The sequence below is a fragment of the Tachysurus fulvidraco genome, chromosome 14 (genome assembly GCF_022655615.1).
Source record: "Tachysurus fulvidraco isolate hzauxx_2018 chromosome 14, HZAU_PFXX_2.0, whole genome shotgun sequence".
Classification (NCBI taxonomy): Eukaryota; Metazoa; Chordata; class Actinopteri; order Siluriformes; family Bagridae; genus Tachysurus; species Tachysurus fulvidraco.
Window position 1 is genome coordinate 472851 of NC_062531.1, and position 27500 is coordinate 500350.

At 39.0% G+C, this 27500-nt stretch overlaps 2 protein-coding genes across 7 annotated transcripts in view; both read right to left on the minus strand.

Moving 5' to 3' along the window:
- The window catches only part of si:ch73-61d6.3 (occludin), a 26033-nt gene extending 25412 nt beyond the window's left edge, over positions 1-621 (minus strand). Inside the window, exon 1 of one of the 2 annotated variants that reach the window (XM_047800234.1) lies at positions 422-621. The gene's annotated coding sequence lies outside the window, so the exon portion shown is untranslated. The remainder of the gene's footprint in view (positions 1-421) is intronic. The other variant, XM_047800233.1, reaches the window with a different exon arrangement.
- A 4246-nt stretch (positions 622-4867) lies between these two features.
- kcnn1b (potassium intermediate/small conductance calcium-activated channel, subfamily N, member 1b) overlaps positions 4868-27500 on the minus strand; it is a 52198-nt gene continuing 29565 nt past the window's right edge. For 2 of the 5 annotated variants that reach the window (XM_047800224.1, XM_027133104.2), the window contains exons 3-11: positions 27400-27500; positions 21002-21097; positions 20239-20657; positions 14814-14955; positions 13731-13841; positions 12122-12249; positions 11129-11137; positions 7921-7990; positions 4868-7753 (exon numbers count right to left, since the gene is read on the minus strand). The exon at positions 27400-27500 is cut by the window's right edge and continues 322 nt beyond it. In XM_047800224.1, the coding sequence (XP_047656180.1) occupies positions 7460-7753; positions 7921-7990; positions 11129-11137; positions 12122-12249; positions 13731-13841; positions 14814-14955; positions 20239-20657; positions 21002-21097; positions 27400-27500 (1370 nt within the window). In that variant the 3' untranslated portion in view covers positions 4868-7459. The remainder of the gene's footprint in view (positions 7754-7920; positions 7991-11128; positions 11138-12121; positions 12250-13730; positions 13842-14813; positions 14956-20238; positions 20658-21001; positions 21098-27399) is intronic. The other 3 variants (XM_047800225.1, XM_047800226.1, XM_027133108.2) reach the window with 3 other exon arrangements.

The window sequence follows — 27500 nt, forward strand, 5'->3', positions numbered from 1 at the left end:
ACAGTTATATACATTACACACAGAGGTTAAAATGTTTATTTGACCACTTTATATTTATATATACACTTATTTATTAACACAATAAACTACCTCTGGCAGAGTTGTGTAGCTATTTGTGTAGTGACACAATGTCATTAAAGCCAAATGTAGTGACAGACAACAAGATCATGTAGCATAAAGAACAACAACAATAACAATAATAACAATAACAACAACAATAAAAATAATAATAATAACAACAGTAACAACAACGACAACAATAAGGTGTGTGTGTGTTATTTCATTAACACACTGTAAATGTTTACAGATGGTTATAAGCACTATGATGTTGACTGTAACCCTGAACACATAATACACACTATAAGGTGTTTGGACCTGAGGTAAATAAGTGCAGCTTCACCTGTACACGCTTCTGTCTTACCTGAAACACGGTATAATGTCTGACTCCGGCTTTTATTCTTCTCCTTTAAATCTCCTGAAGTCTTTTAAAGTTTCCTCTTCGATCAAAAGATGTTCAAATCTTTTTCTAAACTAAACAGACGGAGACTTTCACCTCGGTTTGTTTGTTCACACAGCGCTCAATGTGTCCGCTATAGCGCGCGCGCACAGAGGGGGAGAGAGGGAGGGGGGAGAGGGAGTGAGACAGAGGGAGAGAGAGAGAGAGAGAGAGAGAGAGAGAGAGAGAGAGAGAGAGAGAGAGAGAGAGAGGGAGAGAGAGAGGAGGGGTGGGATAGGGATAGAGAATGGTGGGGTGTTAAGTAAAATGATATTTGTGAGAGGGATGGTTTGTATTGAGTTATAACTACTTTGTTTATATTTTTTGTTGTTTTTTTAATTATTTTTGTTTTTTTTTTGTTTTTGGTTTTTTTTTTTTTAATATATTTTTCTTTTATTTTTGATAGTTATAGATCTGGTATCTCTTTATTTTTTGTCTATTCTCTTATCTCTCTCTTCGTCTTTTTTTGTTTGGCGTTTCCTTTATATTGTTCTTTTCACTAATAAGGGAACATGAGCCGAAATGTTCTTCTCTTTATAAAAGAATAAATCGGCTGTGTTACAAATCACGTGACACCACAAACAGTGCTACACATTAACGCACACGTGTTACCGAGTTTAACGCGTAAATGTTAGTTTTACTTTTATTGTTTTATATTATTATTATCTCGTACTCAGTTTATTTATTTATTTATTTACTTATTTATTATTATTATTATTATTATTATTATTATTATTATTATTATTATTATTATTAGCCTTTTTTACTCCGTGGTCTGTAGTAAGTGATTTGGGACAGAACCCACATCCCACAAAAACGGTTCATATTACAGAACTCGGTCTCTGAGAATGAAGCCTTTAACTAGAGGACACTTTTGTCGGAAGGTGGAAACAGGAAGTAGTGCCATGGCAACAGCTTGGCATCTCTCCCTGAATGGCTATATTGGGTTTATTCTCTTAGGCTCTTTTACGGTTTGAAACATTCGTTTAATTTCATTTAAATAAGATTTCTGTAAATAAGATCTTTGTAAATAAGATCACTGTACATAAGATCTCTTTAAATAAGATCACTGTACATAAGATCTCTTTAAATAAGATTTCTGTAAATAAGATCTTTGTAAATAAGATCACTGTACATAAGATCTCTTTAAATAAGATTTCTGTAAATAAGATCTTTGTAAATAAGATCACTGTACATAAGATCTCTTTAAATAAGATTTCTGTAAATAAGATCTTTGTAAATAAGATCACTGTACATAAGATCTCTTTAAATAAGATTTCTGTAAATAAGATCTTTGTAAATAAGATCACTGTACATAAAATCTCTTTAAATAAGATCTCTGTACATAAAATCTATGTAAATAAGATCTCTGTAGATAAGATCTCTTTAAATAAGATCACTGTACATAAGATCTCTTTAAATAAGATTTCTGTAAATAAGATCTTTGTAAATAAGATCACTGTACATAAGATCTCTTTAAATAAGATTTCTGTAAATAAGATCTTTGTAAATAAGATCACTATACATAAGATCTCTTTAAATAAGATTTCTGTAAATAAGATCTTTGTAAATAAGATCACTGTACATAAGATCTCTTTAAATAAGATTTCTGTAAATAAGATCTTTGTAAATAAGATCACTGTACATAAGATCTCTTTAAATAAGATTTCTGTAAATAAGATCTTTGTAAATAAGATCACTGTACATAAAATCTATGTAAATAAGATCTCTGTACATAAGATCTCTGTAAATAAGATTACTGTACATAAAATCTCTTTAAATAAGATCTCTGTACATAAAATCTATGTAAATAAGATCTCTGTAGATAAGATCTCTTTAAATAAGATCACTGTACATAAGATCTCTTTAAATAAGATTTCTGTAAATAAGATCTTTGTAAATAAGATCACTGTACATAAGATCTCTTTAAATAAGATTTCTGTAAATAAGATCTTTGTAAATAAGATCACTGTACATAAAATCTATGTAAATAAGATCTCTGTACATAAGATCTCTGTAAATAAGATTACTGTACATAAAATCTCTTTAAATAAGATCTCTGTACATAAAATCTATGTAAATAAGATCTCTGTAGATAAGATCTCTTTAAATAAGATCACTGTACATAAGATCTCTTTAAATAAGATTTCTGTAAATAAGATCTTTGTAAATAAGATCACTGTACATAAGATCTCTTTAAATAAGATTTCTGTAAATAAGATCTTTGTAAATAAGATCACTGTACATAAAATCTCTTTAAATAAGATCTCTGTACATAAAATCTATGTAAATAAGATCTCTGTAGATAAGATCTCTTTAAATAAGATCACTGTACATAAGATCTCTTTAAATAAGATTTCTGTAAATAAGATCTTTGTAAATAAGATCACTGTACATAAGATCTCTTTAAATAAGATTTCTGTAAATAAGATCTTTGTAAATAAGATCGCTGTACATAAGATCTCTTTAAATAAGATTTCTGTAAATAAGATCTTTGTAAATAAGATCACTGTACATAAGATCTCTTTAAATAAGATTTCTGTAAATAAGATCTTTGTAAATAAGATCACTGTACATAAGATCTCTTTAAATAAGATTTCTGTAAATAAGATCTTTGTAAATAAGATCACTGTACATAAGATCTCTTTAAATAAGATTTCTGTAAATAAGATCTTTGTAAATAAGATCACTGTACATAAGATCTCTTTAAATAAGATTTCTGTAAATAAGATCTTTGTAAATAAGATCACTGTACATAAGATCTCTTTAAATAAGATTTCTGTAAATAAGATCTTTGTAAATAAGATCATGGTACATAAAATCTATGTAAATAAGATCTCTGTACATAAGATCTCTGTAAATAAGATTACTGTACATAAGATCTCTTTAAATAAGATCTCTGTACATAAAATCTACGTAAATAAGATCTCTGTAGATAAGATCTCTGTACATAAGATCTCTGTAAATAAGATCTCTGTAAATAAGATCACTGTACATAAGATCTCTGTACATAAGATCTCTGTAAATAAGATTACTGTACATAAGATCTCTGTACATAAGATCTCTGTAAATAAGATTACTGTACATAAGATCTCTGTAAATAAGATCTCTGTAAATAAGATTACTGTACATAAGATCTCTTTAAATAAGATCTCTGTAAATAAGATTACTGTACATAAGATCTCTTTAAATAAGATCTCTGTACATAAAATCTATGTAAATAAGATCTCTGTAGATAAGATCTCTGTACATAAGATCTCTGTAAATAAGATCTCTGTAAATAAGATCACTGTACATAAAATCTTTGTAAATAAGATCACTGTAAATAAGATCTCTGTAAATAAGATTTCTGTAAATAAGATCTTTGTACATAAGATCTCTGTATATAAGATCACTGTAAATAAGATCTCTGTAAATAAGATCACTGTAAATAAGATGAACCAAAATATACACCAAAAGATGTTTGCAGTAAGTAGGAGAGCGCCCTCTGGTGGCTATTACTGTACTGTACAGTAATACCAGTACTGCAGGTTTATGGAAATGCAGATATCATTTTCCAACAGGACTTGGCACCTGCACACAGTGCCAAATCTACCAGTACCTGGTTAAAGGACCATGGGATCCCTGTTCTTAATTGGCCAGCAAACTCGCCTGACCTTAACCCTATAGAAAATCTATGGTGTATTGTGAAGAGGAAGATGGGATATGCCAGACCCAACAGTGCTGAAGAGCTGAAGGCCGCAATCAGAGCAACCTGGGCTCTCATAACACCTGAGCAGTGCCACTGCCTGATCGACTCCATGCCACGCTGCATTGATGCAGTACTTCAGGCAAAAGGAGCCACAACTAAGTACTGAGTGCTGAACATGTTCATACTTTTCAGTTGGTCCAGATTTCTGAGACACTGAATTTGGGATTTTCCTTAGTTGTCAGTTATAATCATCAAAATTAAAAGAAATAACATTTGAAATATATCAGTCTGTGTGTAATGAATGAATATAATATACAAGTTTCACTTTTGATTGGGATTAGTGAAATAAATCAACTTTTTGGTGATATTGTAATGACATATACAAATAAATAAATAAATAAATAAATAAATAAATAAATAAATAAATAAATAAAGGTACTGTAACAATAACCATCTGTCTAAACCTCCCTAAAATAAATTACAATAGCTAAAAGCTAGCTTATGAAGAGAGTTAGAGTTAGATAGCTAGATTAGCACTCAGGCTCTGTGCTTAAAGGTTCTCCAGATCATGTGCAGGTGATGATGTAGTGACATCACAAAGCGAGCTCAGAGGAAGCTCCGCCCCCGAGACATGTCGAAGAAATGACAGAGACTCAGACTCAGTGAAGAGACACGGTTGCTTCTGGAGTGTAGTGGATTTATTTCTTTATATTGGAGCCCAGCATCATGTTCATCTGCTACAGGTTGGTCAACACGGCCGAAGACACACAGTAAAGGCAGTTTGATTCTTCTTTTTTCATTTTTTTTCTTTTTGAAACCCGTAAAAAACAACCATGTCTTAGATATTTTAGTCTCAGATACAGAGCTGGGAACCTAATCACTTTTAATTTCATGTCATCTATGATGAAACCCCAAATGACAAATTAGACTCTTCTTCATCTTTTTTTAATTCTTGGTGGTTTTTGGTCTTTGATCTAAGGAATGCATGAATTCATCTATGCTGCCACTCTGTAGGAATTATTAGTTATTCTCTTCTACACGCTATAAAAATCCTAGAGAAATCATAAAAAAGGAATCTTTTTTTAAAAAAAAAATTAAAAATCAAGGAAGAGAAAGGAAGAAATGAACCTAAAGCCACCCTGTAGGTTAGCATCTGTCCTCGTTTGCATTGCAACGTCACAGCACTGAGACAACAGGACCCTTGGAAGCTCTGAGGAAAATGTCTCTGTTTTACAGCACACACATCCAAACACCCTTCATCCTCATAATCATCATCATCATCATCATAAACATGCAGTCACCGAGGTTGAGCAGACTTCAGGAACGTGCTGATAATCAGATAAACAATAACATCACAATACTTACAAACTACTATCTCAAAAAAAGAGGAAAAAACAAAGAATGTAAGAATGAAATCCCATAATTCCCTTCACCAGTGAGCTGATGGTGATGGTGTTCTTCTGCACACACAAATCCCTCAGAAACACCGACAGACACTTTAACTGTAATCTTAAAAATCTCTAAAATTGTAATAATAAAAAAAATCTTTATTTATTTAATATTTTTTAGATTATAGTTTTAATAAAAAAATAATAATTTGGACCATATGCTTGCTAGTTTGTAAATTAGATCGATATTAAAGTTAGTTCGCATCGCAACAACAAAAACATGACGAATGCGGCTGAACACAAATAACTCGCAAGTGAAGTTTCATTTTAAACCGATAAATGTAATGGTAAGGAAGACTGAGGAAGACTCCGAGGAAGACTCTGAGGAAGGAGTTCCTCTACATCTCCACCCTCATCGCCTTCTCAGAGGGTTCGACATCATGATGTTTCTTCTGACTTACTTCACTATGTCACATTATTGGAGTAAAGTTTAACGTTACCATGACAACGACCTTCTGTTTATTTAGCCAAAATGTGTTAAACTTGCTAATTTCTAAGTTTATTGTATTTGACATAGAACTAGCAGGTTAGCGTTACGCTGAGCTAAACAGAACTAGCCGTATACATGACTGAGATAATCTTGTTAGCCTCCGTTCTATAAAAATCAGGATAGCTGGTTAGCGTTACACTCAGGGACGCAGCTGACTGGACCGAAATAATATTCTTATTTTCTTAAATAAAATCAAATGTATTTTATAGTTGGTTTGCTAGCTAATTATTGATAGTTTTATAATATTACTTTATTACTGTTTAAGTCCAGATGCTAATATTCCACCACCATCAGCACATCATACTGAAGGTTAAAAACATAATCATCACAACCATCATCATCATCATCACCATTATAATCATCATCATCATCATCGTCATCACCACCACCATCGTCATCATCATCGTCATCACTTTTTCTCAGCTCAATAATATGGTGATAATATAGTAAACTGTTGTGGTATAAAAACTTATCAGCACAAACCTTAAAGAGGTTTTACCGTAAAAACTGTTTTTGGGCACTTGGAAACAAAAAGGGAAAAGAGGAATGTTTTAGTACAATCTCCCGAGACAGAGCACTGAAATAAAGACTGATGTAAATAAAAAGTTAATAAAGCGTACGTATGGACACAGTGATCCGTTTCTCCAACCTGACACTTTTACCCAGCATGCTTTGTATAAAAAAAAAAGATAAAAAAAAACAACAACAACAAAAGAAAATAATAAATCCTCCACGTGATTCTTTTCTGTTTGTTTCGGTTCAATTTGGACAAAGAATTAATTTCAGACAAACAGTAATTAGTGTTCTGGTGTGTTAAAGTTGTGACATTTCTAATAATTTGGTGTGTTTTTGATCATTTGGTGTTTTTTTTCCTTTGCTCATGTTCAGAGCTCCCAAAGGCCCGTGTGTGTGTGTGTGTGTGTGTGTGTGTGTGTGTGCGACCATCGCTCAGTCCCACATCTCTCCATCCTTTGTCCTCCGCTGATGTCCTTCCTCATGAGAAAAGATGACATTTTCTCAGCCAGCAGTGTGTATTAGTGTGCAAGTGTGTGTGTGACCCTTCCCCCCCACACCCTGGATTCAGTCCGTAAACTATACAAGGGCTTTTACAAAAAAGCTAACTTTAAACAGCCATACAATGGCTAAACGTAAACCATATGTCTACCATGAACTGTTAACTCATTACGTTATTTTTTATTTCTTTTCTTCTTTTTTCGTGTCAGTGTGTTAAAGTCATTAAAGTCTTTTTTTCTCGAGCCATGTTAATCAGAGAAGCACAGGTGTGTCTATAATGTGTGTGTATATGTGTGTGTTTTTGTGTTTGTAAGTGTGTGTTAGCCACTGTCAGAGGACGTGTGTGGAGCGGTGGACGGTGACCTCCGGCGGCGTACCGATGCCGAGCTGGTGTGTGAGGAGTGTGAGGAGTGTGTGGAGTGTGTGGAGTGATGAATGAGGCCGTCCAGCAGGTGGCGCTGCTGTTGCGTTATGGCTCTGTTCAGCAGCTCGGGGAGAGACTGGACACTCAGAGCGATGGAGTCCAGCTTCTCCTCTAAATGACCGATCCGCTTATCCAGCTCTTCACTGCGCTCCTGCAGCTCTGACACTAGGTCATACATCACATTCTGCGTCTGTACACACACACACGCACACACACAAACACACACACATACAGATGGTAAATGGGCATGTAAAAGGCAGGTCTATGTTGCAGTTGTCAACAAACACACACACACACACACACACACACACACACACACACACACACACACACACACACACACACACACACACACACCTTGGCTAAGTCGACAAGTGTGTTGGCCTGATCATTCAGCTTCCTCTGTTCCATCTTCACGCTGCGCAGTCTAATCAAAGAGACGTGTAGGAGTCACAGAGAGAGAGAGAGAGAGAGAGAGAGAGAGAGAGAGAGAGAGAGAGAGAGAGAGAGAGAGAGAGAGAGAGAGAGAGAAAGAGAGAGAGACACACACAGAGGGAGAGAGAGAAAAAGAAAAAGAGAGAGAGAGAGACAGAGGGAGAGAGAAAGAGAGAGAGAGAGAGAGAGAGAGAGAGAGAGAGAGAGAAGCAAAGTGACAGACAGATAAAAGGTGGAAAGGGAGAGAAAAACATAAGAAAGAGGTGTCAGGTTTATAAATACAGTGACACATGTAAACGTTCTCAGATCAGACATGCAGACTCATTCAGCCACAGGAAGTGAAAACTGGGACGATGACACAGTGCGAGCGCATTCAGACGTCCACCAAAACAACAACATTCCCCAAATATCACATTTATCTTATTTACTAAATCAGCCTGGAGTACAAGAGCTCAGACAAACTGTGGCAGCTTCCTACAGGAAAGGCTAGCACTTTTCACTAGCAGCTTGCTAACACTTGCTAGCAGTTTTAAGCAACATCAGCTAGCTGTTATATGTACAGTATTTATTACCACAAACATAAAAGAAAATCTGAGCTCCATCATATACATGTGTGATGACATGACAACATCTCCAGCATACAACTGCTGATTCTCTAATAACCGCTAACCGCTAACCGTATGCTAGATCTGTACAGTCAGGAACTCTCTCACTTCATATTTATATTCACATGATTATTTTTTACATATTCTATAATAATAATAATAATAATAATAATAATAATAATAATAATAATAATAATAATAATAATAATAACTATAGAACATGTAAAAAGGAATCTAGTGAATATGAGCCAAAATCTGAGTTTGGAATTATGACACAGTAAGATTTGTCCACTAGATGGCACTTCAGCGACATTTACCCACAGAAAAGCTGCTATAAGTGTTAGCCATGTTAGCTTCAAAAGCTGCCACTTCCTGTTGTTGGGGGGAAACCAGAGTTTATTAGCACTGTTATTAAAATTGTTTGTTCGGGAAACCAAACAGATTGATATATAAAATAGAAGGCCACCAGAGCGGGACGCCTGAATGCCGCTGATTCAGCGCTCGACCTGCTGAAAGCTCTAAAATCTGCCATTCACGGTCTGATGGCAGTCAGCATGCTAACTGGAAAGAATGCATGCATGTTTGGTTTGACCTTTTAACTGCACAAACCAAAACAATGCATGTGGAACGATGGAATACATGCTCGTGCTCTTTCAGTGTTTGAAGGTTAATGACTACCATTTAGGCTTGTTAACAATAAAAACAACGCCTGTAAACTTCTGATAAAAAGCCACACTACTGCTTTTAATCAGATGAACTGATGAACTGATAAGGAGAGAAAATAAAACGAATGGAAACGACTGCAGTAGCGATGAATGATGTGCTGCTGATAAAAATGCTAGCTTTAGCCTGATTAGCCTGAGAGTGAGGGTGTGTTTCCTTTGGAGGAAGCGACAAACAAAAACAGAAAGTCCTTTGTGAAAAAGGCACAGAGAAACTTTCAGTGTGTTTACGGAGCAGACGAAGGAGACAGAACGTCCAGCAGAAAGAAACCCTGCTCAGATACATTCGAGACTTTCACATTAGAGACTCGTCACCTGGAAATACGGCATATAAACAGCACTAAATACGCCTGAAGGTTTAGACCTCGTGCTAAAACACGCCTCAGGTGACTCCATCTCACACAGACACATTTACAAAGCGAAATGTTTGTCAGAACGGCGGCGAGCGTCACGCCGAGGAACTGAGGAATAAAAAACACGGCTAGATGTTTGACATCATCTCATTCTCCTGAAGATGACGATTTCCATCTTTTCTTAGATAAATTCTTGAAACATGCAAAATCTCCTTTTAAATATCTAGACGTGTTACATTAGTGCTTTATTGTAATCACATAATGTGGAATATTACAGAAAATCTCTTGATAATCATGACACAGATGAGCAGATCACACCGGAGCCGATCAGAGGAACGTTTAAATGAGGAATAAAACCAAAACTTCAGATCTTTCATGGGGTTTGTTTTGGTTTCTGATGAGCTCTCAATTTTGGAAAAGGCCAAAATTGCTTCTGTTTGTCTCTGCACCCAAACCTCCACACTGACACTGCACACACACACACACACACACACACACACACACACACACACACACACACACACACACACACACACACACACACTCAGTAAAAACTCTACATGCGTTACAGATCTCTGAAGATGAACTCCAGGACTTAGAGTGTGTTCACACATTGATTAGCTATACATTAGCCTGACCACGCTAACAAAAGTCTGCATGTTAACATTGTTTCGATCTTTAAAATGTAAATGTAATGTTAATGCAATGCTAACTAACCAAATTAAATGAGATAATTAGCATAACAACTGGCTAATATACATATATTAAATATGACAAACAAATTATCCACCAAAGCTAACGTAAATTATTAAACAGAGTAGCTAGCAGTACAATACTAAGGCACATAATACTAATACTAATTAGCTTACATGTTAGCTATATATAGCTAGCTAGCTATACTGGAGTAGATTAGAGCCAAATGTATCTAGCTCATGTCCTGATAAAATATTGTTTACAAGCTAGCTTGTAGTTAGCTCCTGTCACTCAGTCATCACAGCATCACAGCTAACAGCCATTTCAACATGCTAACACCGCGTGCAAACCAAATAAACAACACAGTCAGGTGAAGGAGTGAAAGGCGAAGATCTCAGCGCATGACGCTGTTGTCACCATCAGTTTATTCTCATGGAAGTGTAATGGAAAGTTTTTGGGCAGGCTGCTAGTGTAGCGTAGCGTAGCATATTCTAAGTACAGATTCAGATGGAGATCAGGTGCAGACTGGATGGATGGACTCGAATGGATTTGAAGCTGAGAAGATGCTTTTTTTCTCCCTTTTTTTAAAAAAAAACATTTTTGTTGTTTTTCATAGTTTGAGTGTAAATCCTTTGAGTTTTAGAGTAAATGAGCATCCAGCTTCAAACAGAATCATGTCGGTTTGAATATCGGTGCATAAGAACTGAGAGAAAGGTAGGATGAGAAGATAAGAAGAAGTGATAATAAGACAACTTACTTCTGAGCTCTGCAGTGATTTAAGACAAAACAGACGGAACAGACAACACAGTTTTAAAAACCTCAGATAGCACAGAACACACACACACACACACACACACACACACACACACACACACACACACACACACACACATACACACACAGTGTTCCAGCTATACAGTAAAATACTTTCAGTGTGTGTATATGTATCATGTGTTTTGTTGAATAAAGTGTGTTTGTACAGTCAGAGCTCCACCTCACCTGCAGCACCACACGCACACACACGCACGCACGCCCGCACGTGCACGCACACACACACACACACACGCACACACACGCACGCACGCCCGCACGTGCACGCACACACACACACACACACGCACACACACGCACACACACACGCAAACACACGCACACACACATGCATGCACGCACGCACACACGCGCGCACACACACACACACGCACGTACCCACACACTTCCATATTTCCTATAATCATTACTGAGTACATGTCAGTGCTGTGTGGGCTCCTGTATTATTTATTTTATTACTATGCTCTACACTTAATGTTCCACACACATTAGTTTATAAAAACAAACAAGCAACAGAAGATACTCTGAATTTTCCTGGTTCCTATCATTTTTCCTTCCGTGTTGGACACTCCAGGGAAGCTAATCGGCTAAGACTGATCGTGTTCAGTGTTGTTTCCTCCCCTCCCCACAGGGGGGCAGCAGTGTTCCACATGATACAGGAAGTGTGTTGCAGCTCACCAGCTAATAGCTAGAAGTTCTGTAACAGATTTTTCCTTAAAAACCAAAACATAGCTGCATTGTGATGCTGATGGAAAGATCGAGCTCTTGAAGTACACACACACATTACATGGCTGTCAGGACAGACGTGTGGTGTTAGTGTGAGGTGTTGAGGGTAAAATTGCTGAACAGGGTTTAGCATTACTGTGCAGTGAGAGAAGTAACTTATCTGTGGTGCTAAGAGGAGCGCGATGCTACTCACTGGTGGATCGCCTGCAGGAACTTGCGCTGGTGTTTCCTGACCTTGGCGTGGTCGATCTTCTTCACTAGCTTGGTGTGTTTGTAGATGAGCCACGTTTCCCTGAGTACGTTAGCAGCCGTGTTCTTCACCTGTCATGTGACGAGCAAATAAAACAAAAAGAACAAAACAGAACTGAACAATAAAATATCAATGCAGTGTTCTAATACTCTTCAACACACACACAGGCCCACTGTGGCCACGCCCACTCACTCTCTCTCACTCACCCACTCACTCTCTCTCACTCACCCACTCACTCTCTCTCACTCACCCACTCACTCACTCAACCTCTCACTCACTCTATCTCTTAATCACTCTCTCACTCACTCTCTCACCCACTCACTCACTCACTCACCCAATCATTCTCACTCACTCACTCACTCTCTCACTCTCTCACTCACTCACTCACTCACTCACTCACTCACTCTCTCACTCACTCACCCAATCATTCTCACTCACTCTCTCACTCACTCACTCTCTCACTCACTCACTCACTCACTCACTCACTCACTCACTCTCTCACTCACTCACCCAATCATTCTCACTCACTCACTCACTCACTCACTCACTCTCTCACTCACTCACTCTCTCACTCACTCTCTCACCCACTCACTCTCTCACCCACTCACTCTCTCACTCACCCGCTCACTCAATCTCTCACTCACTCTTTCACTCACTCACTCTCTCGCCCACTCGCTCTTACTCTCTCTCACTCTGCTATAATACTGTGATCATTTCAGTATTTCTGCACACACAATATTGTTGAACACACAGTATTTACGCTGTTCGGCGCTTTTTCTGTTTATTGTCTTTTTTGTATTGTCTTGTAACTTTTTGTCTGCACTCTCTTTTGTCCTGCACTGTCTTTTGTCCTGCACTGTCTTTTCTGTCTTGTTTGTCTTGTCCTGCACTGTCTTTTCTGTCTTGTTTGTCTTGTCCTGCACTGTGTACACCAGGTTGCACAGATACACTTTATGTATCTAGGACACTTACTAAGTCCTTATTGCTCTGTGTGTGTTATGTAGCTCCCTGATCCTGGAGAAACGTCGTCTCATGTCACTGTGTACTGTAACAGCTAGATATGTGGTTGTAATGACAATAAGTCAAATTGTTGACTTGACTCTTGACTCCTGTGTCAGGATCCGGATAAGACTTTTGGCCATGTGCTTTTGTTTATGTTTTGTGTCACGTGTTTGCCCCGCCCTTGTCTCTTCCTCCCCGCCTCTGCACACCTGTTCCTTATGTGGTTAATTGACTTTAGTACTTAGCCGTGCCGGGTTGCCAAATGCAGAATCCTCGTCTTGTGTCAAGTCTTTTGTCATGCCTGGTTTCGTCTGTGTTCCTGTTTTGTGTTTTTAGTTATTAAAGCAGTTTATTTTTACTCTATCCTGCATTTGGGTCTGTTTTTATCCCAGCATCACTGACACTCTGTGTCTTTCTCTCTTTGTCTCTCTCTCTCTCTCTCCCTCCCTCTCTCTCTCTCTATCTCTCTGAAACTCACAGCTTTATCATCTGATGAAGAAGTGGTTTAGGATGGAGGAGTGGAGGAGTGTGTGAGGAGAGAATGACTCACTCTTTTGCAAAGTTGAGTGTCCATCATAAAGTTATGAACATGTTTCTCCGCCTTGGTCAGCTCGAGCTTTCTGGCCACCACGGCGACCACCAGCGCAGTGCAGCCCGCCCCCTGCAGGGGATAAAAATTAGAAATGAGAACAGAAAATCAGTTTAAAAAGTTTAAGTAATTTGATTCATTTAAACAAAGTTGTCTTCCTTGTTCTATGATTCATTTCTATTATTTGAAATAATTGTGTCACATTCCCACTTGGAGCTCCTCTATCAGGCCACAGCCTGCAGGGTGAAAGCTAACATGGAATACCTGAATCCACCCAGACAGAGCAGGACACACTCAGAAGAACACACTCACTGTCTGTCCTCTCCACATACATCAGCTCACACACTCACACCATAGGCTGGTGTTTCTGACAAGAACATCACACAGACATCAGTCAGGATTCAAATTTCCAAACGATAACATGAACTCCAGACGATAGCGTGAACAATTCCAGAGGAAAGCATTACAGACGATAGCAAGAACAAATTCAAACCATATTGTGAACATTTCCAGATGATAGCAAGAACAGTTCTAGACGATAACGTAAAGGTTCCAGACGATAGTGTGAACATTTCCAGACGATAACGTAAACATTTCCAGACGATAACAGAAACATTTCCAGACGATAACGTAAACATTTCCAGACGATAACGTAAACATTTCCAGACGATAAAGTAAACGTTTCCAGACGATAGTGTGAACACTTCCAGATGATAGTGTTCTATTCCCTGATTTTTATTTTTCCAAAATAAGCCTTGTGTATCTCACCAGATATAAACAAATGAATTCTGTTTTCAAAATCATTTACACGAGAACTGTGAGATTCTTCAGCAGGAATGGAACCATTAAAGAGAACCTAAAGAACCCTCAGAACCCTGTAGCAGCAGTGTGGTCTCACACATTTTTATACTTACACATTTCTTCATTTTTGTTTTAGAATATGATATATATATCTAATGATCTTTGGATCTACTGATTGCTCTCTTACGGTAAAGTTTTCCTGCCGTATAAACTGTACGTGATGAGAACTTGACATAGACGCACCATGATTCCCGTCAGCAGACACACTCCTTTCCCGCAGTAGGTGTGTGGCACCATGTCTCCATAACCAATGGACAGGAAGGTGATGGAGATCAACCACATTGCACCCAGGAAGTTACTCGTCACTTCCTGTTTATCGTGATATCTGAGAGAGAGAACAGAAAAAAAAACATAACAGCTTCATTAATAAACAAGATCGTGACCTGGAATGAAAAAGTCAGCTCAACCCTCAGAGGTTCTTCACTCAGATGTTGCTGGTGTTTCGGCGCCACACGTTCATCTGATCTGGACGCTAACGATCAAGACGCAAGATTTACTGCTGACCTTAAATAAGAGCAGTTTTTAGTGTTCAGTGACCGCGGTCATGTGACCGAATGCTGTGGCTTTGCTGCACTGCTCTGAGCTGTTAGCATGAGCCGTTCGGATCCAGCCAATCAGAAGGCTTTGTGTGAGTCAGACAAATCCTATTATCTGATTGGATTAAACAGATTAGCGCATCATGGCTCACAGCAGCACTTCATCTGGACAATCTGTTGTAAATAAGCACATAAACTAACACAAAGCACTATACTGGAATGTTCTGTAAGTATTGGCGCCCGGTTATAAACAGGCTTTTTTTCTCTCTAATAAAGTACAGGCTAAAGAGATGACTCCAATAAGGAAAGATCACAGCTTACATTATAGACTTAACATTTACACATTAAACCGGAAAACGTTAAAATGACTTTTTATTTTTGTTAAATTGTTTTTGTACAAATGATATTGAGAAAAACAATGTGATTTATTCCAAACTTCATGCCTGAAAATTAAAAAAACTTTAAATATTTTGAATAAATTAAAAAAAGGAGAATAAACTTTTATGAAATTAAGTATTTATAACTTATTAAATTAACAAGTATAAAAATCTTTAAAAATTTTTTACTGTGTAAATATAAATAAGTAACTGATCAATAATGCTGAAAGAACTAATTAAACTAATTGACAATTATTACAGAATATGTTTGGTGTACACATGTGAATAATGTGACTTAACAGAACTTTTGTTCATCGCTCTGGATAAGGGCATCTGCCACATTCTGTAAATGTAAATTAATTAATAATATTTAAATATATTAAAATCTAAATCCTACAGAAAAAAAAACTTTTATTATATATTATAGATATTATTAGTATCATTAGATTCTAGACACTATAATTCTATATATATAATATTTATAATTCAATTTTATCTCATTAGCATGGTTAACTAGTATATATAGACTGATAGTATAAAATCACATATTAGAGTATTAGCCGAATAGCATATTAGCATACTAGCATGTTAGAGGTTAGAGAGTGTAACTAAATCACTGAAATGATCACATATAGCATGTTATAAACATGTTCACTAATTTAATTAGCAAAGTTAACATTATATTTCAGGGATCGAGGATGAGCCGTCTGATATGGGAGCTTTCAACTTTCAATTACGACTCATCTCAGAAGCCCAATCAGATTAGAAATCTGATCTTCTCATCAGCTCTGAAGCACACAATCGATACAGATCAGATGATGTTGCAGGAAGGAGAAGAGAGACAGCATCCATGTGTGCTAGCCAGTCGTCTGTGTCTGCATGGTGTCTGTGTTCATTCGGTAAAAACTATAGCATAATGTATAAAGTCTGCTAGTCATCCTGAGGCATCAGTAATTCGGCTAAACCTGCTCCACTCACAGCCTCAAGATCGATGTGGAAATCGATGAAAGAGTTCTCTTACTCATAAAAGTCTAAAGTATGAAAAAATCTTCAAGATAAACAAATACACACCTGAATGACTCTAAAACTTTAATCATGTTAGCTAGCACATTAGCTAAGCGGGCTGGAAAATACAATGGCCATCGACTTTGTTAGTTAGTACATGCTAATACATGCTACAAGGGAACCTGAGTAGCTAGCACTTTAAATAGCTGTACCTTAAGCTCTGCATGTTAGCATATTATTAAAATGCTACATATGGAGAACATTAGCACAGCTATCAAAACTATTAACTTGTTTTGATTGTAGTTGCCCAATGGTTAGCATTGTTAGACAATACTTAAACAACCGTATTAATGTACAGATATTGAATATATTAGCATATTTAGGTAGCACATCTGGAGTATATTAGCTCAGCTTTACTAGCAACTATTATCTGTAATATCTTGGTTAATAAGCATTTTAAATTAGTTAGCTTATACAACTAAACGATATGAAAGGAATGTTAGCTTGTTTAGCTAGCATGTATCAGCTAACAAATGAAGTAGTTAGATGCTATCAGTGTGTGTTTTTCCAGCAGACTATCAAGCTCCTTCACATGATAATGTGTGTGTGTGTGTGTGTGTGTGTGTGTGTGTGTGTGTGTGTGTGTGTGTCTCTGTCTGTCTGTCTGTCTGTCTGTCTGTCTGTCTGTCTGTTTGGTCAGTTTATGTGTCTATTAATCAATCATGGCTCGTCCTGCATCCTGGCTCTGAATTTAAGAGGCGACTCATTAAGCTAAGTGCTATTAGCTTAGATTTAAAGCTGAAACAGGAGTGCTGGTGTTTCAGGGGAAAACTCATACAGGGAAATGCTGCTATTCCCCCTGAGGCTACAACATGCTGCGATAGCAGATTTAATCCCTTCAAAATCTTAATCATGGCTACCATTATCCAGCATGCTGCTAGTTAGCAGTGTGTTTCTCCTCGATAAAGGTAGCCATGATAAAGATTTTATAACGCTTTTATAACACTGTTGTGCTAAGGCTAAAGCTTTCCTGCAGATTTATTTCATGTACATTAGGATAACAAGCTAACAAAGGACAAACATATTTCTTGTTATACAATATATTATACTTAGCTAGCATAGTTTATATTAAGCATATTATTTAAATTAGCTAACACATTGTAAATATGCTAGCTTAGCAAGCTAGTATGTGTCAAGTAAATTAGTTTAATTTTCTAGCACATAAATGTAACACTAATATAGCTAGAAATAATATGTATACGATATATAACTAGTTGATACTTAGCACATTTGCTTGGTTAATATTAAGCGTATCTGCTTGGTTGGCTAGCTGAAATCAGAATTAAAAGTTTAAAATGGACACAAATACGATTAGCATGTAAACTAAATGCTCTCACAAAAATGGCAAAGCATTTTTAACTCCAAAAATATAACATTTAACAACAAGAGCAAAGAAAAAGAAGATATAATATACTCAAGATTTCACAGGTGAGTCATTGTTCAGTTCATTCACAAACTGTGTGTGTGTGTGTGTGTGTGTGTGTGTGTGTGTGTGTGTGTGTGTGTGTGAGGGGAAACACATCATGCGCACTAACACACACCCCTCAGTGTGTTCCACAGCAGCCAGTGGAATGGGATGAGATGAAGTGAGGAGAGCAGGAGCAAGCAGTTTGGATCATAATCTGGGGAAAAGGGAAGTGTGTGCAGATTAGCCACCGGGCTCATGGTGACCTGATTAGCTTAGCTTAGCTTCAGCGCTCTCCCTTAGTCTGGGGCATGAAGAAGCTACACAGAGTCATCTTCACCTTCCCCCGAGATATGGGCCAAATATGTTCCCCTGGCCAGAATCGCAAGCCAGCACAGGTCAAAGGTCAAACTTTCTTTTACAAAAAAACAAACAAAGAGGCTTTGGAGGAAAACACGAAATCAGACCTGCCAACTCTGAGAGAGGAATGTGCTTTACAGACTCATCACTGTCTACACTGATCTTTGGTAGAAGCTGGAGTGTGTGTATACGGGTGTTCACATACACACACACACACACACACACACACGCACACACACAATTATACACACACATCTGTAAGGAAAAATATGTTAGGAAAATGTCCATGGAAACTTTTCTTGTGTCTGCAGCAGTGTTTCCTCCTGCAGCTTACCGTAAATCCCTGTATATCAACACACTCCAGTTTCTATGGCAACAGGCCTGACTACACTATTCAACTGCATCTGCACTGACCAGCACCGGAGAGCAAACCAGCACATTCTAATCTCTTTATTCATCATCGACTCAGTGAGCTGTTCACCTGATCATTTTATTCACTTTAACCAGGACCATTTAACTTCCTTCTTTAATCTTTTTTTTTTTCCAATCGAAGTATTCCCATTTTTCCTGTGACTAAATAAATTTGAGTGTCTGTTGTAACTGACGTTAGTCGTAAGTGGAAGATGCCGATAAATTTTATTTCACATTAACGAACTCGAAACATTCTACTGCAAGAGCATCAGATTCAGAAATATTGAAGAGGGCGGGGCTTAACATCAGAAAATTCAAAAACTTCAATCGTTCTAGATTCACAAGTGGATTTAACCATGTCTTGTTTTTATTTAGGAGAAAAGAAGACCACTCATAAAACACAGAGTTCCTACACTAAAGGCTGATTAAAGTTGGCAGGTCTGCAATACCATGAGGATGAAGACAGCCATGTTCACCACACATGGTGTCTGAGGCCCCGCCCACACATGCGGATATTTTTACAAATGTAGGTTTTTTTCTCTCGTCCACACAAATGCACCGCTTTGTGGTCTGAAAACAGCTTTTTAGCGAAGTACAGAACTGTTCAGTGTTTTGCTGTGGACATGAAAAGGTGTGTGTTTGTAAAGGTGTGTGTTCCAGTGGAGTGTGTTTGGAGTTTATCCTGTTGTCATTTAAGCAGGCCGTTACTTTGTGGTCTGTGATGTCGTACCGCTCCTGAATCTATCGCTTTGACTCTGCAAGCTACCAGATTTACAACAAGGGCCAGAAAACACTCTGTGTTCAAGTTTAACATTAAGCAGCAGCTCCACATCAATGTGTTTCAGCCATATTGGTGTTTCTCTATCTCTACTGCTCAACTGCTTAAGTACATTTTTCAAATAGCTTTGGCATTTTTGTGTGGATGGGAATTGAATGACAATAATAATAATAAGAAAAGATATAAACTACGTTTTCAACAACATTCATAAGTCTGTGGGCGGGGCCTGAGAAAGTGAAAATCCCAAAACCCTAACAGTGACACGGAATGTGGAGATCGTTCACAGCTCTGCATTAGCTTGATAAAAGTGAAGATTTGAGACGATTTAAGAGTTTGGGATCTCCGGTGTGTCAGCAATGCAGTGCACCAGGGGACGAATGCATGATTGCTGATCTGCAGAATCCAGACAAAGCTTGATAACGTCATGGGCCAACCAAAGGACAGGCACTGATCTTTTTTTTTCCACTGATGATAAAAAAAAAAAAAAAAAAAAAAATCCCCAAAAACAAACATAGACTCACTTTGGACCCCTATCCAGCAGCGATGTAGGGTGGGGGTGGGAGGAGGGAGGGGGAGGGGCAAAAAAACACAACAATGAACAATGTGAACAGTAAAGTAACAATAAGAAAGACGCACGGCGAGTTTTTTTTTCCAACCCATAGTGTTGCTGTCTCACCTTTCACACACGCGCACCGTCCACGCTGCAATAATCCACGAGGAGATGCTGAAGACGAGCAACACGGTGCCGGGGCAGATGGTCATGAGGGTCTTCATGACGAAGCGTGTGTTGAAGTTGATCTTGTTGAGTGCGCCTATGCTGCGTGACGAAGCGTCTGTGAACAGTTTGCTGTGCAGCAGCATGACACGGCCAATTAAATAGAGGCGCAAGAACATGGGGATGGACAGGATGATGTCCACGTCTGCGTCGGCCACGGACGGCGTGTATGTGAAGGCCAACCGTGCCGTCCAGGTGAAAACGTACTGTCCTGGGATTGGGTGGATGGCACACACCAGAAGCTCCAGCACAATGAACAGAATGCGCTCGTAAGTCATAGCTATCCGCCAGTCGTCTGCTCCGTTGTCCACCATGAAAAGCTGCGACAAAGACACTGAGATATTTTTGGAAATGCCTACAAAGTCTTAAAATCTTTTAAAATGATGACTGACATATTCACTCTCCCTCCTAATAGTCATTTGCTCATCCCTATTAGCTTCAGTAATAATGGCACTGTGTATCCCTCCTGGGAGAGAAAAACAGCACCAGAATAGTAAATGTGATCTAACGGAATTATAATCTATTATTTATTTATTAATTCATTTATTTTGTTTTGTAGATATTTTGTGATACTTAAAATCATTAGGATTTGGCAGAAGAGTCAGTAGTCTAATCTATAAAAGCGTGCCCATCTCTCTAATTGCCTTCAGAGTCGTCCACTTACTTGAATTTCTCGTGCATGATACATAATAATCAGACCAAGGAGGATCAGAGTGGAAAGGCTGATAAGGCATTTCAGTGCAAATGAATATGAGGATTCCTGAAAAAGACACAGAAAAGAAGTTCTGTCATGTTTTGTTCATTAAGCTGCAGTGTGTAACATTAACACTGAGATGTTACAGTTAAGATGTTAATGTTACTGAAGTGTGTTTAAACATGTTGTAGAGAGAACGACACGCTACTAAACACCACAACTAACTAATCAGAACACCACCATGTGATTGGTTTAAACAGAATACAAGCTTGGACTCTAAACACTGAACTGTTACACACTGACCTGTTACACACTGACCTGTTACACACTGAACTGTTACACACTGACCTGTTACACACTGACCTGTTACACACTGACCTGTTACACACTGGCCTGTTACTGTTACACACTGACCTGTTACACTCTGACCTGTTACACACTGAACTGTTACACACTGAACTGTTACTGTTACACACTGACCTGTTACACTCTGACCTGTTACACACTGACCTGTTACACACTGACCTGTTACACACTGACCTGTTACACACTGAACTGTTACACACTGACCTGTTACACACTGACCTGTTACACACTGAACTGTCACACACTGACCTGTTACTGTTACACACTGACCTGTTACACTCTGACCTGTTACACACTGACCTGTTACACACTGACCTGTTACTGTTACACACTGACCTGTTACACACTGAACTGTTACACACTGACCTGTTACACACTGGCCTGTTACACTCTGACCTGTTACTGTTACACGCTACTGAACACCACAACTAACTAATCAGAACACCACCATGTGATTGGTTTAAACAGAATACAAGCTTGGACTCTAAACACTGACCTGTTACACACTGACCTGTTACACACTGAACTGTTACACACTGAACTGTTACACACTGACCTGTTACACACTGAACTGTTACACACTGACCTGTTACACACTGACCTGTTACACACTGACCTGTTACTGTTACACACTGAACTGTTACTGTTACACACTGACCTGTTACACACTGAACTGTTACTGTTACACACTGACCTGTTACTGTTACACACTGACCTGTTACACACTGACCTGTTACTGTTACACACTGACCTGTTACACTCTGACCTGTTACACACTGACCTGTTACACACTGAACTGTTACACACTGACCTGTTACACACTGACCTGTTACACACTGAACTGTTACACACTGACCTGTTACACACTGAACTGTTACACACTGACCTGTTACACACTGAACTGTTACTGTTACACAGTGACCTGTTACACACTGACCTGTTACACACTGACCTGTTACTGTTACACGCTACTAAACACCACAACTAACTAATCAGAACACCACCATGTGATTGGTTTAAACAGAATACAAGCTTGGACTCTAAACACTGAACTGTTACACACTGACCTGTTACACACTGACCTGTTACACACTGAACTGTTACACACTGACCTGTTACACACTGACCTGTTACACACTGAACTGTCACACACTGACCTGTTACTGTTACACACTGACCTGTTACACTCTGACCTGTTACACACTGACCTGTTACACACTGACCTGTTACTGTTACACACTGACCTGTTACACACTGAACTGTTACACACTGGCCTGTTACTGTTACACACTGACCTGTTACTGTTACACACTGACCTGTTACTGTTACACACTGACCTGTTACACACTGAACTGTTACACACTGACCTGTTACACACTGAACTGTTACACACTGACCTGTTACACACTGGCCTGTTACTGTTACACGCTACTAAACACCACAACTAACTAATCAGAACACCACCATGTGATTGGTTTAAACAGAATACAAGCTTGGACTCTAAACACTGACCTGTTACACACTGACCTGTTACACACTGACCTGTTACACACTGACCTGTTACACACTGAACTGTCACACACTGACCTGTTACTGTTACACACTGACCTGTTACACTCTGACCTGTTACACACTGACCTGTTACACACTGACCTGTTACACACTGACCTGTTACTGTTACACACTGACCTGTTACACACTGAACTGTTACACACTGACCTGTTACACACTGGCCTGTTACACTCTGACCTGTTACTGTTACACGCTACTAAACACCACAACTAACTAATCAGAACACCACCATGTGATTGGTTTAAACAGAATACAAGCTTGGACTCTAAACACTGACCTGTTACACACTGACCTGTTACACACTGACCTGTTACACACTGAACTGTTACACACTGAACTGTTACACACTGAACTGTTACACACTGACCTGTTACACACTGAACTGTTACTGTTACACACTGAACTGTTACACACTGACCTGTTACACACTGAACTGTTACTGTTACACACTGACCTGTTACACACTGAACTGTTACTGTTACACACTGACCTGTTACACACTGACCTGTTACACACTGAACTGTTACTGTTACACACTGACCTGTTACACACTGAACTGTTACACACTGAACTGTTACACACTGACCTGTTACACACTGAACTGTTACACACTGACCTGTTACACACTGACCTGTTACTGTTACACACTGAACTGTTACACACTGGCCTGTTACTGTTACACACTGACCTGTTACACACTGAACTGTTACTGTTACACACTGACCTGTTACACACTGACCTGTTACACACTGAACTGTTACTGTTACACACTGACCTGTTACACACTGAACTGTTACACACTGAACTGTTACACACTGACCTGTTACACACTGAACTGTTACTGTTACACACTGAACTGTTACTGTTACACACTGAACTGTTACACACTGACCTGTTACACACTGAACTGTTACTGTTACACACTGACCTGTTACACACTGACCTGTTACACCCTGGCCTGTTACACAATGACCTGTTACACACTGAACTGCTACTGTTACACAATGACCTGTTACACACTGACCTGTTACACACTGACCTGTTACACACTGAACTGTTACACACTGAACTGTTACACACTGAACTGTTACACACTGAAATGCATTGTGTAATTACTATTTATTACAGTGATAAACATAAAAAGCTAAACATTAATCATAAGATTTTAATCAGTTAAAGAAGACCGATGACTTCCTACACTACATGTGTGCAATGTACAGTGTGCAGTGTCAGTGTGCAGTGTCAGTGTCAGTGTGCAGTGTCAGTGTGCAGTGTACAGTGTCAGTGTGCAGTGTCAGTGTACAGTGTCAGTATGCAGTGTCAGTGTGCAGTGTCAGTGTGCAGTGTACAGTGTCAGTGTGCAGTGTACAGTGTCAGTGTGCAGTGTCAGTGTGCAGTGTACAGTGTCAGTGTGCAGTGTACAGTGTCAGTGTACAGTGTCAGTGTGCAGTGTACAGTGTCAGTGTGCAGTGTACAGTGTCAGTGTGCAGTGTACAGTGTCAGTGTGCAGTGTCAGTGTGCAGTGTACAGTGTCAGTGTGCAGTGTGCAGTGTCAGTGTGCAGTGTACAGTGTCAGTGTGCAGTGTGCAGTGTCAGTGTGCAGTGTACAGTGTCAGTGTGCAGTGTCAGTGTGCAGTGTACAGTGTCAGTGTGCAGTGTACAGTGTCAGTGTGCAGTGTCAGTGTGCAGTGTACAGTGTCAGTGTGCAGTGTACAGTGTCAGTGTACAGTGTCAGTGTGCAGTGTCAGTGTGCAGTGTCAGTGTGCAGTGTCAGTGTGCAGTGTACAGTGTCAGTGTGCAGTGTACAGTGTCAGTGTGCAGTGTCAGTGTGCAGTGTACAGTGTCAGTGTGCAGTGTACAGTGTCAGTGTACAGTGTCAGTGTGCAGTGTCAGTGTGCAGTGTCAGTGTGCAGTGTGCAGTGTCAGTTTGCAGTGTCAGTGTGCAGTGTCAGTGTGAGTGTGCAGTGTACAGTGTCAGTGTACAGTGTCAGTGTGCAGTGTCAGTGTGCAGTGTCAGTGTGCAGTGTCAGTGTGCAGTGTCAGTGTGCAGCAGATATAATGCATGAGCAGAGTCTACTCTGGAGGTGACCTGCTCTCACATGACTTTCCTCTTTAATAACATCAGTGAATGTCATTGAAGCTATCTGACCATGCCAGCTTAACAACACACACACACACACACACACACACACACACACACACACACACACACACATACACATACACACACACACACACACACACACACGCTCTCTCTCTCCACAAAATGTCTGCAGTCAGTTTCCAGAAACAAAGCTCACCAGAGGAAAACGCGTGTGCTGGAGCATGACTAGAACAGTGATTGTTGATCAGGATTTGTGAAAGATTTGCATGTCCATCATCCTTTTACGCTTCCTTCCTTTCCTTCTTCCTTTCTTTCCTTCTTCCTTCCTTTCTTTCTTTCTTTCTTTCTTTCTTTCTTTCTTTCTTTCTTTCTTTCATCTCGTCATCATTTATCTAGACGTTTGTTTCCTTCCCTAATTCCTTCCACTAAATTTCTTCCTTTCTTCCGTTTGTGCTTTCTGAGAGGATTTTACTCTCAGTTTTCAATAATGTAGAATTTTTTTAGCTGAATAAAATCTCATATTACGTTTTAATAGCTGATCAAATTAAAGCAGTTTTTGGAAGTGCACTCAGACTCACATCCTTCATTGGAGACTTCAGAGCTCGGTGTGAGTGACTGATTAAATCAGAGCTGGATGCTCAGGATCTCCTGAAGCTCTGTTCTACTCTCACTCCTTTATCGCACCGGACGAGAGCAGGCTGAGAGGACTCGCTCTTAATTATAGTCTCGCTCAATTATTTAAGCGATGTTAACAAGCTCATCTGTGTTAGAAGCCAAACAGGAGAAGTGTCCTCATCCCACGTGGCTGCTGAATTTCAGTGGGTCTGCCATGGGGCTAAAATTAGGAAGAGTTCTTTAAAAGGATCCTGCGCTCAACACCGAGACATATATCTTCCGTGAGTAAGACTCTCGGTGCAGCCATTATGTAATTGGATTTTAAACGATGCTGTACGTCGTGTCCTACAAACATTGTTTAACTTAAAGCACTTTATTGCCATTTGTGAAGTCTTTTTTAAAAACTACCTATACTGAAACTCAATTGTGGAGCACTTAGAGATGAAGAACATTCAAGATAAAATAAAGAAAAAAGATAGAGGGGAAAGGAATAAAAGGAAAATTCTGAGAGGGATATGAGGGAATGAAGGAAAACCTGATCGTGGAAGGAAAATGAACAAGAAGAAATACTGGAGGGGAAAAAAGGGCTAAAAGATAGATAAGAAAATGTAAATTGAGGGACAAACTATAGGGAAGAAAAGAGGAAAAAAGGGAAAGATAAAAACAAACAAACATAAATTCGACATTGTGGCGTGCAAAGGAATTAAAGAAAGAAAGATGAAGGTGTACGAGCTATCAAGCTGAAACTTCATGATCACCACTGCTAAGTTTCCCTTTTTAAAGAATATTCCTCAGATTTAATGATGTGACCTCACAAATGACACGGTGGCTTTAACCCAAGAAGAAAGGGCAGATTTTGGTCATCAGTTTAAAGCGAGTGCTGGTGTCCTCCTGCTTTCTCTCCACTCTCTCTCGTCTGTAGTCAAACCATTCCGTCCATCTAAGACAATCCAAATGCTTTTACTGGCCTTATTGATTTTTTCCCATTTAACATGTCCCATATTAGTCATGTGGATTAATTGGGTTACAGTAATCTATATTTACTGCTTTACTCTGAGGTTTAAAGGAGTCCCATGACGATGTTTATCTGAAGACTGTCAGCATCTCGCTCTAGCTAAGGCTGAGCTTTACACACTAAGGTTCTGCAGCACTAAGTACATTTCTGATTAAACTTTAATATAAAAATTAAATCTCTTTTTAGTTTTGTATTTACAGTTAATCAGCCTGCTGGTGTGTAGTTTCCTGGAGTCAGTCGGGACTTTGGAAGGACCGACGATTGTGTCCGAGTCGCAGTATGGTGATGCTGTCTGTCTGTCACACTCGAGCTTCACTGACGCTCGACAAAGTGTCAACGCTCAGAAGGAATAAAGTGACACACAGAATCGTGACATGTTTGGAGACACTGTGGATCTCTGCACTCAGATCTAAAGGTTCTTTTGCAGTTCCTGGTTGTTACTGTTAGTGAGAAGGTGAGATGTTCTACAGGACCATGTTGCAATAGTGATGTCTGAGTCTTTTAAACCTAAACCCGATGACACCCAACAGTTCTGGACAATTATATGATTCATTGTTAATCGAGATGACATCAGCAGAACGTTGCAGGCCACGCCCACTTTACCATGCAGAGCCCGCTGTTCAGCTTCTCTTTCTCCACATTACACTTTTATATGAACCTTGAGAACGGGTGTGTGTTTTGTACACTGCTGCTTACCTTTGTGTAAACCCCCCACGAGAGCTCCGTCTCTGTCACCATGACTACAATGCCAAACATGCCAAAGATGAGGGCGTAGTCGCTAAGGCGCTTGCGCTTTT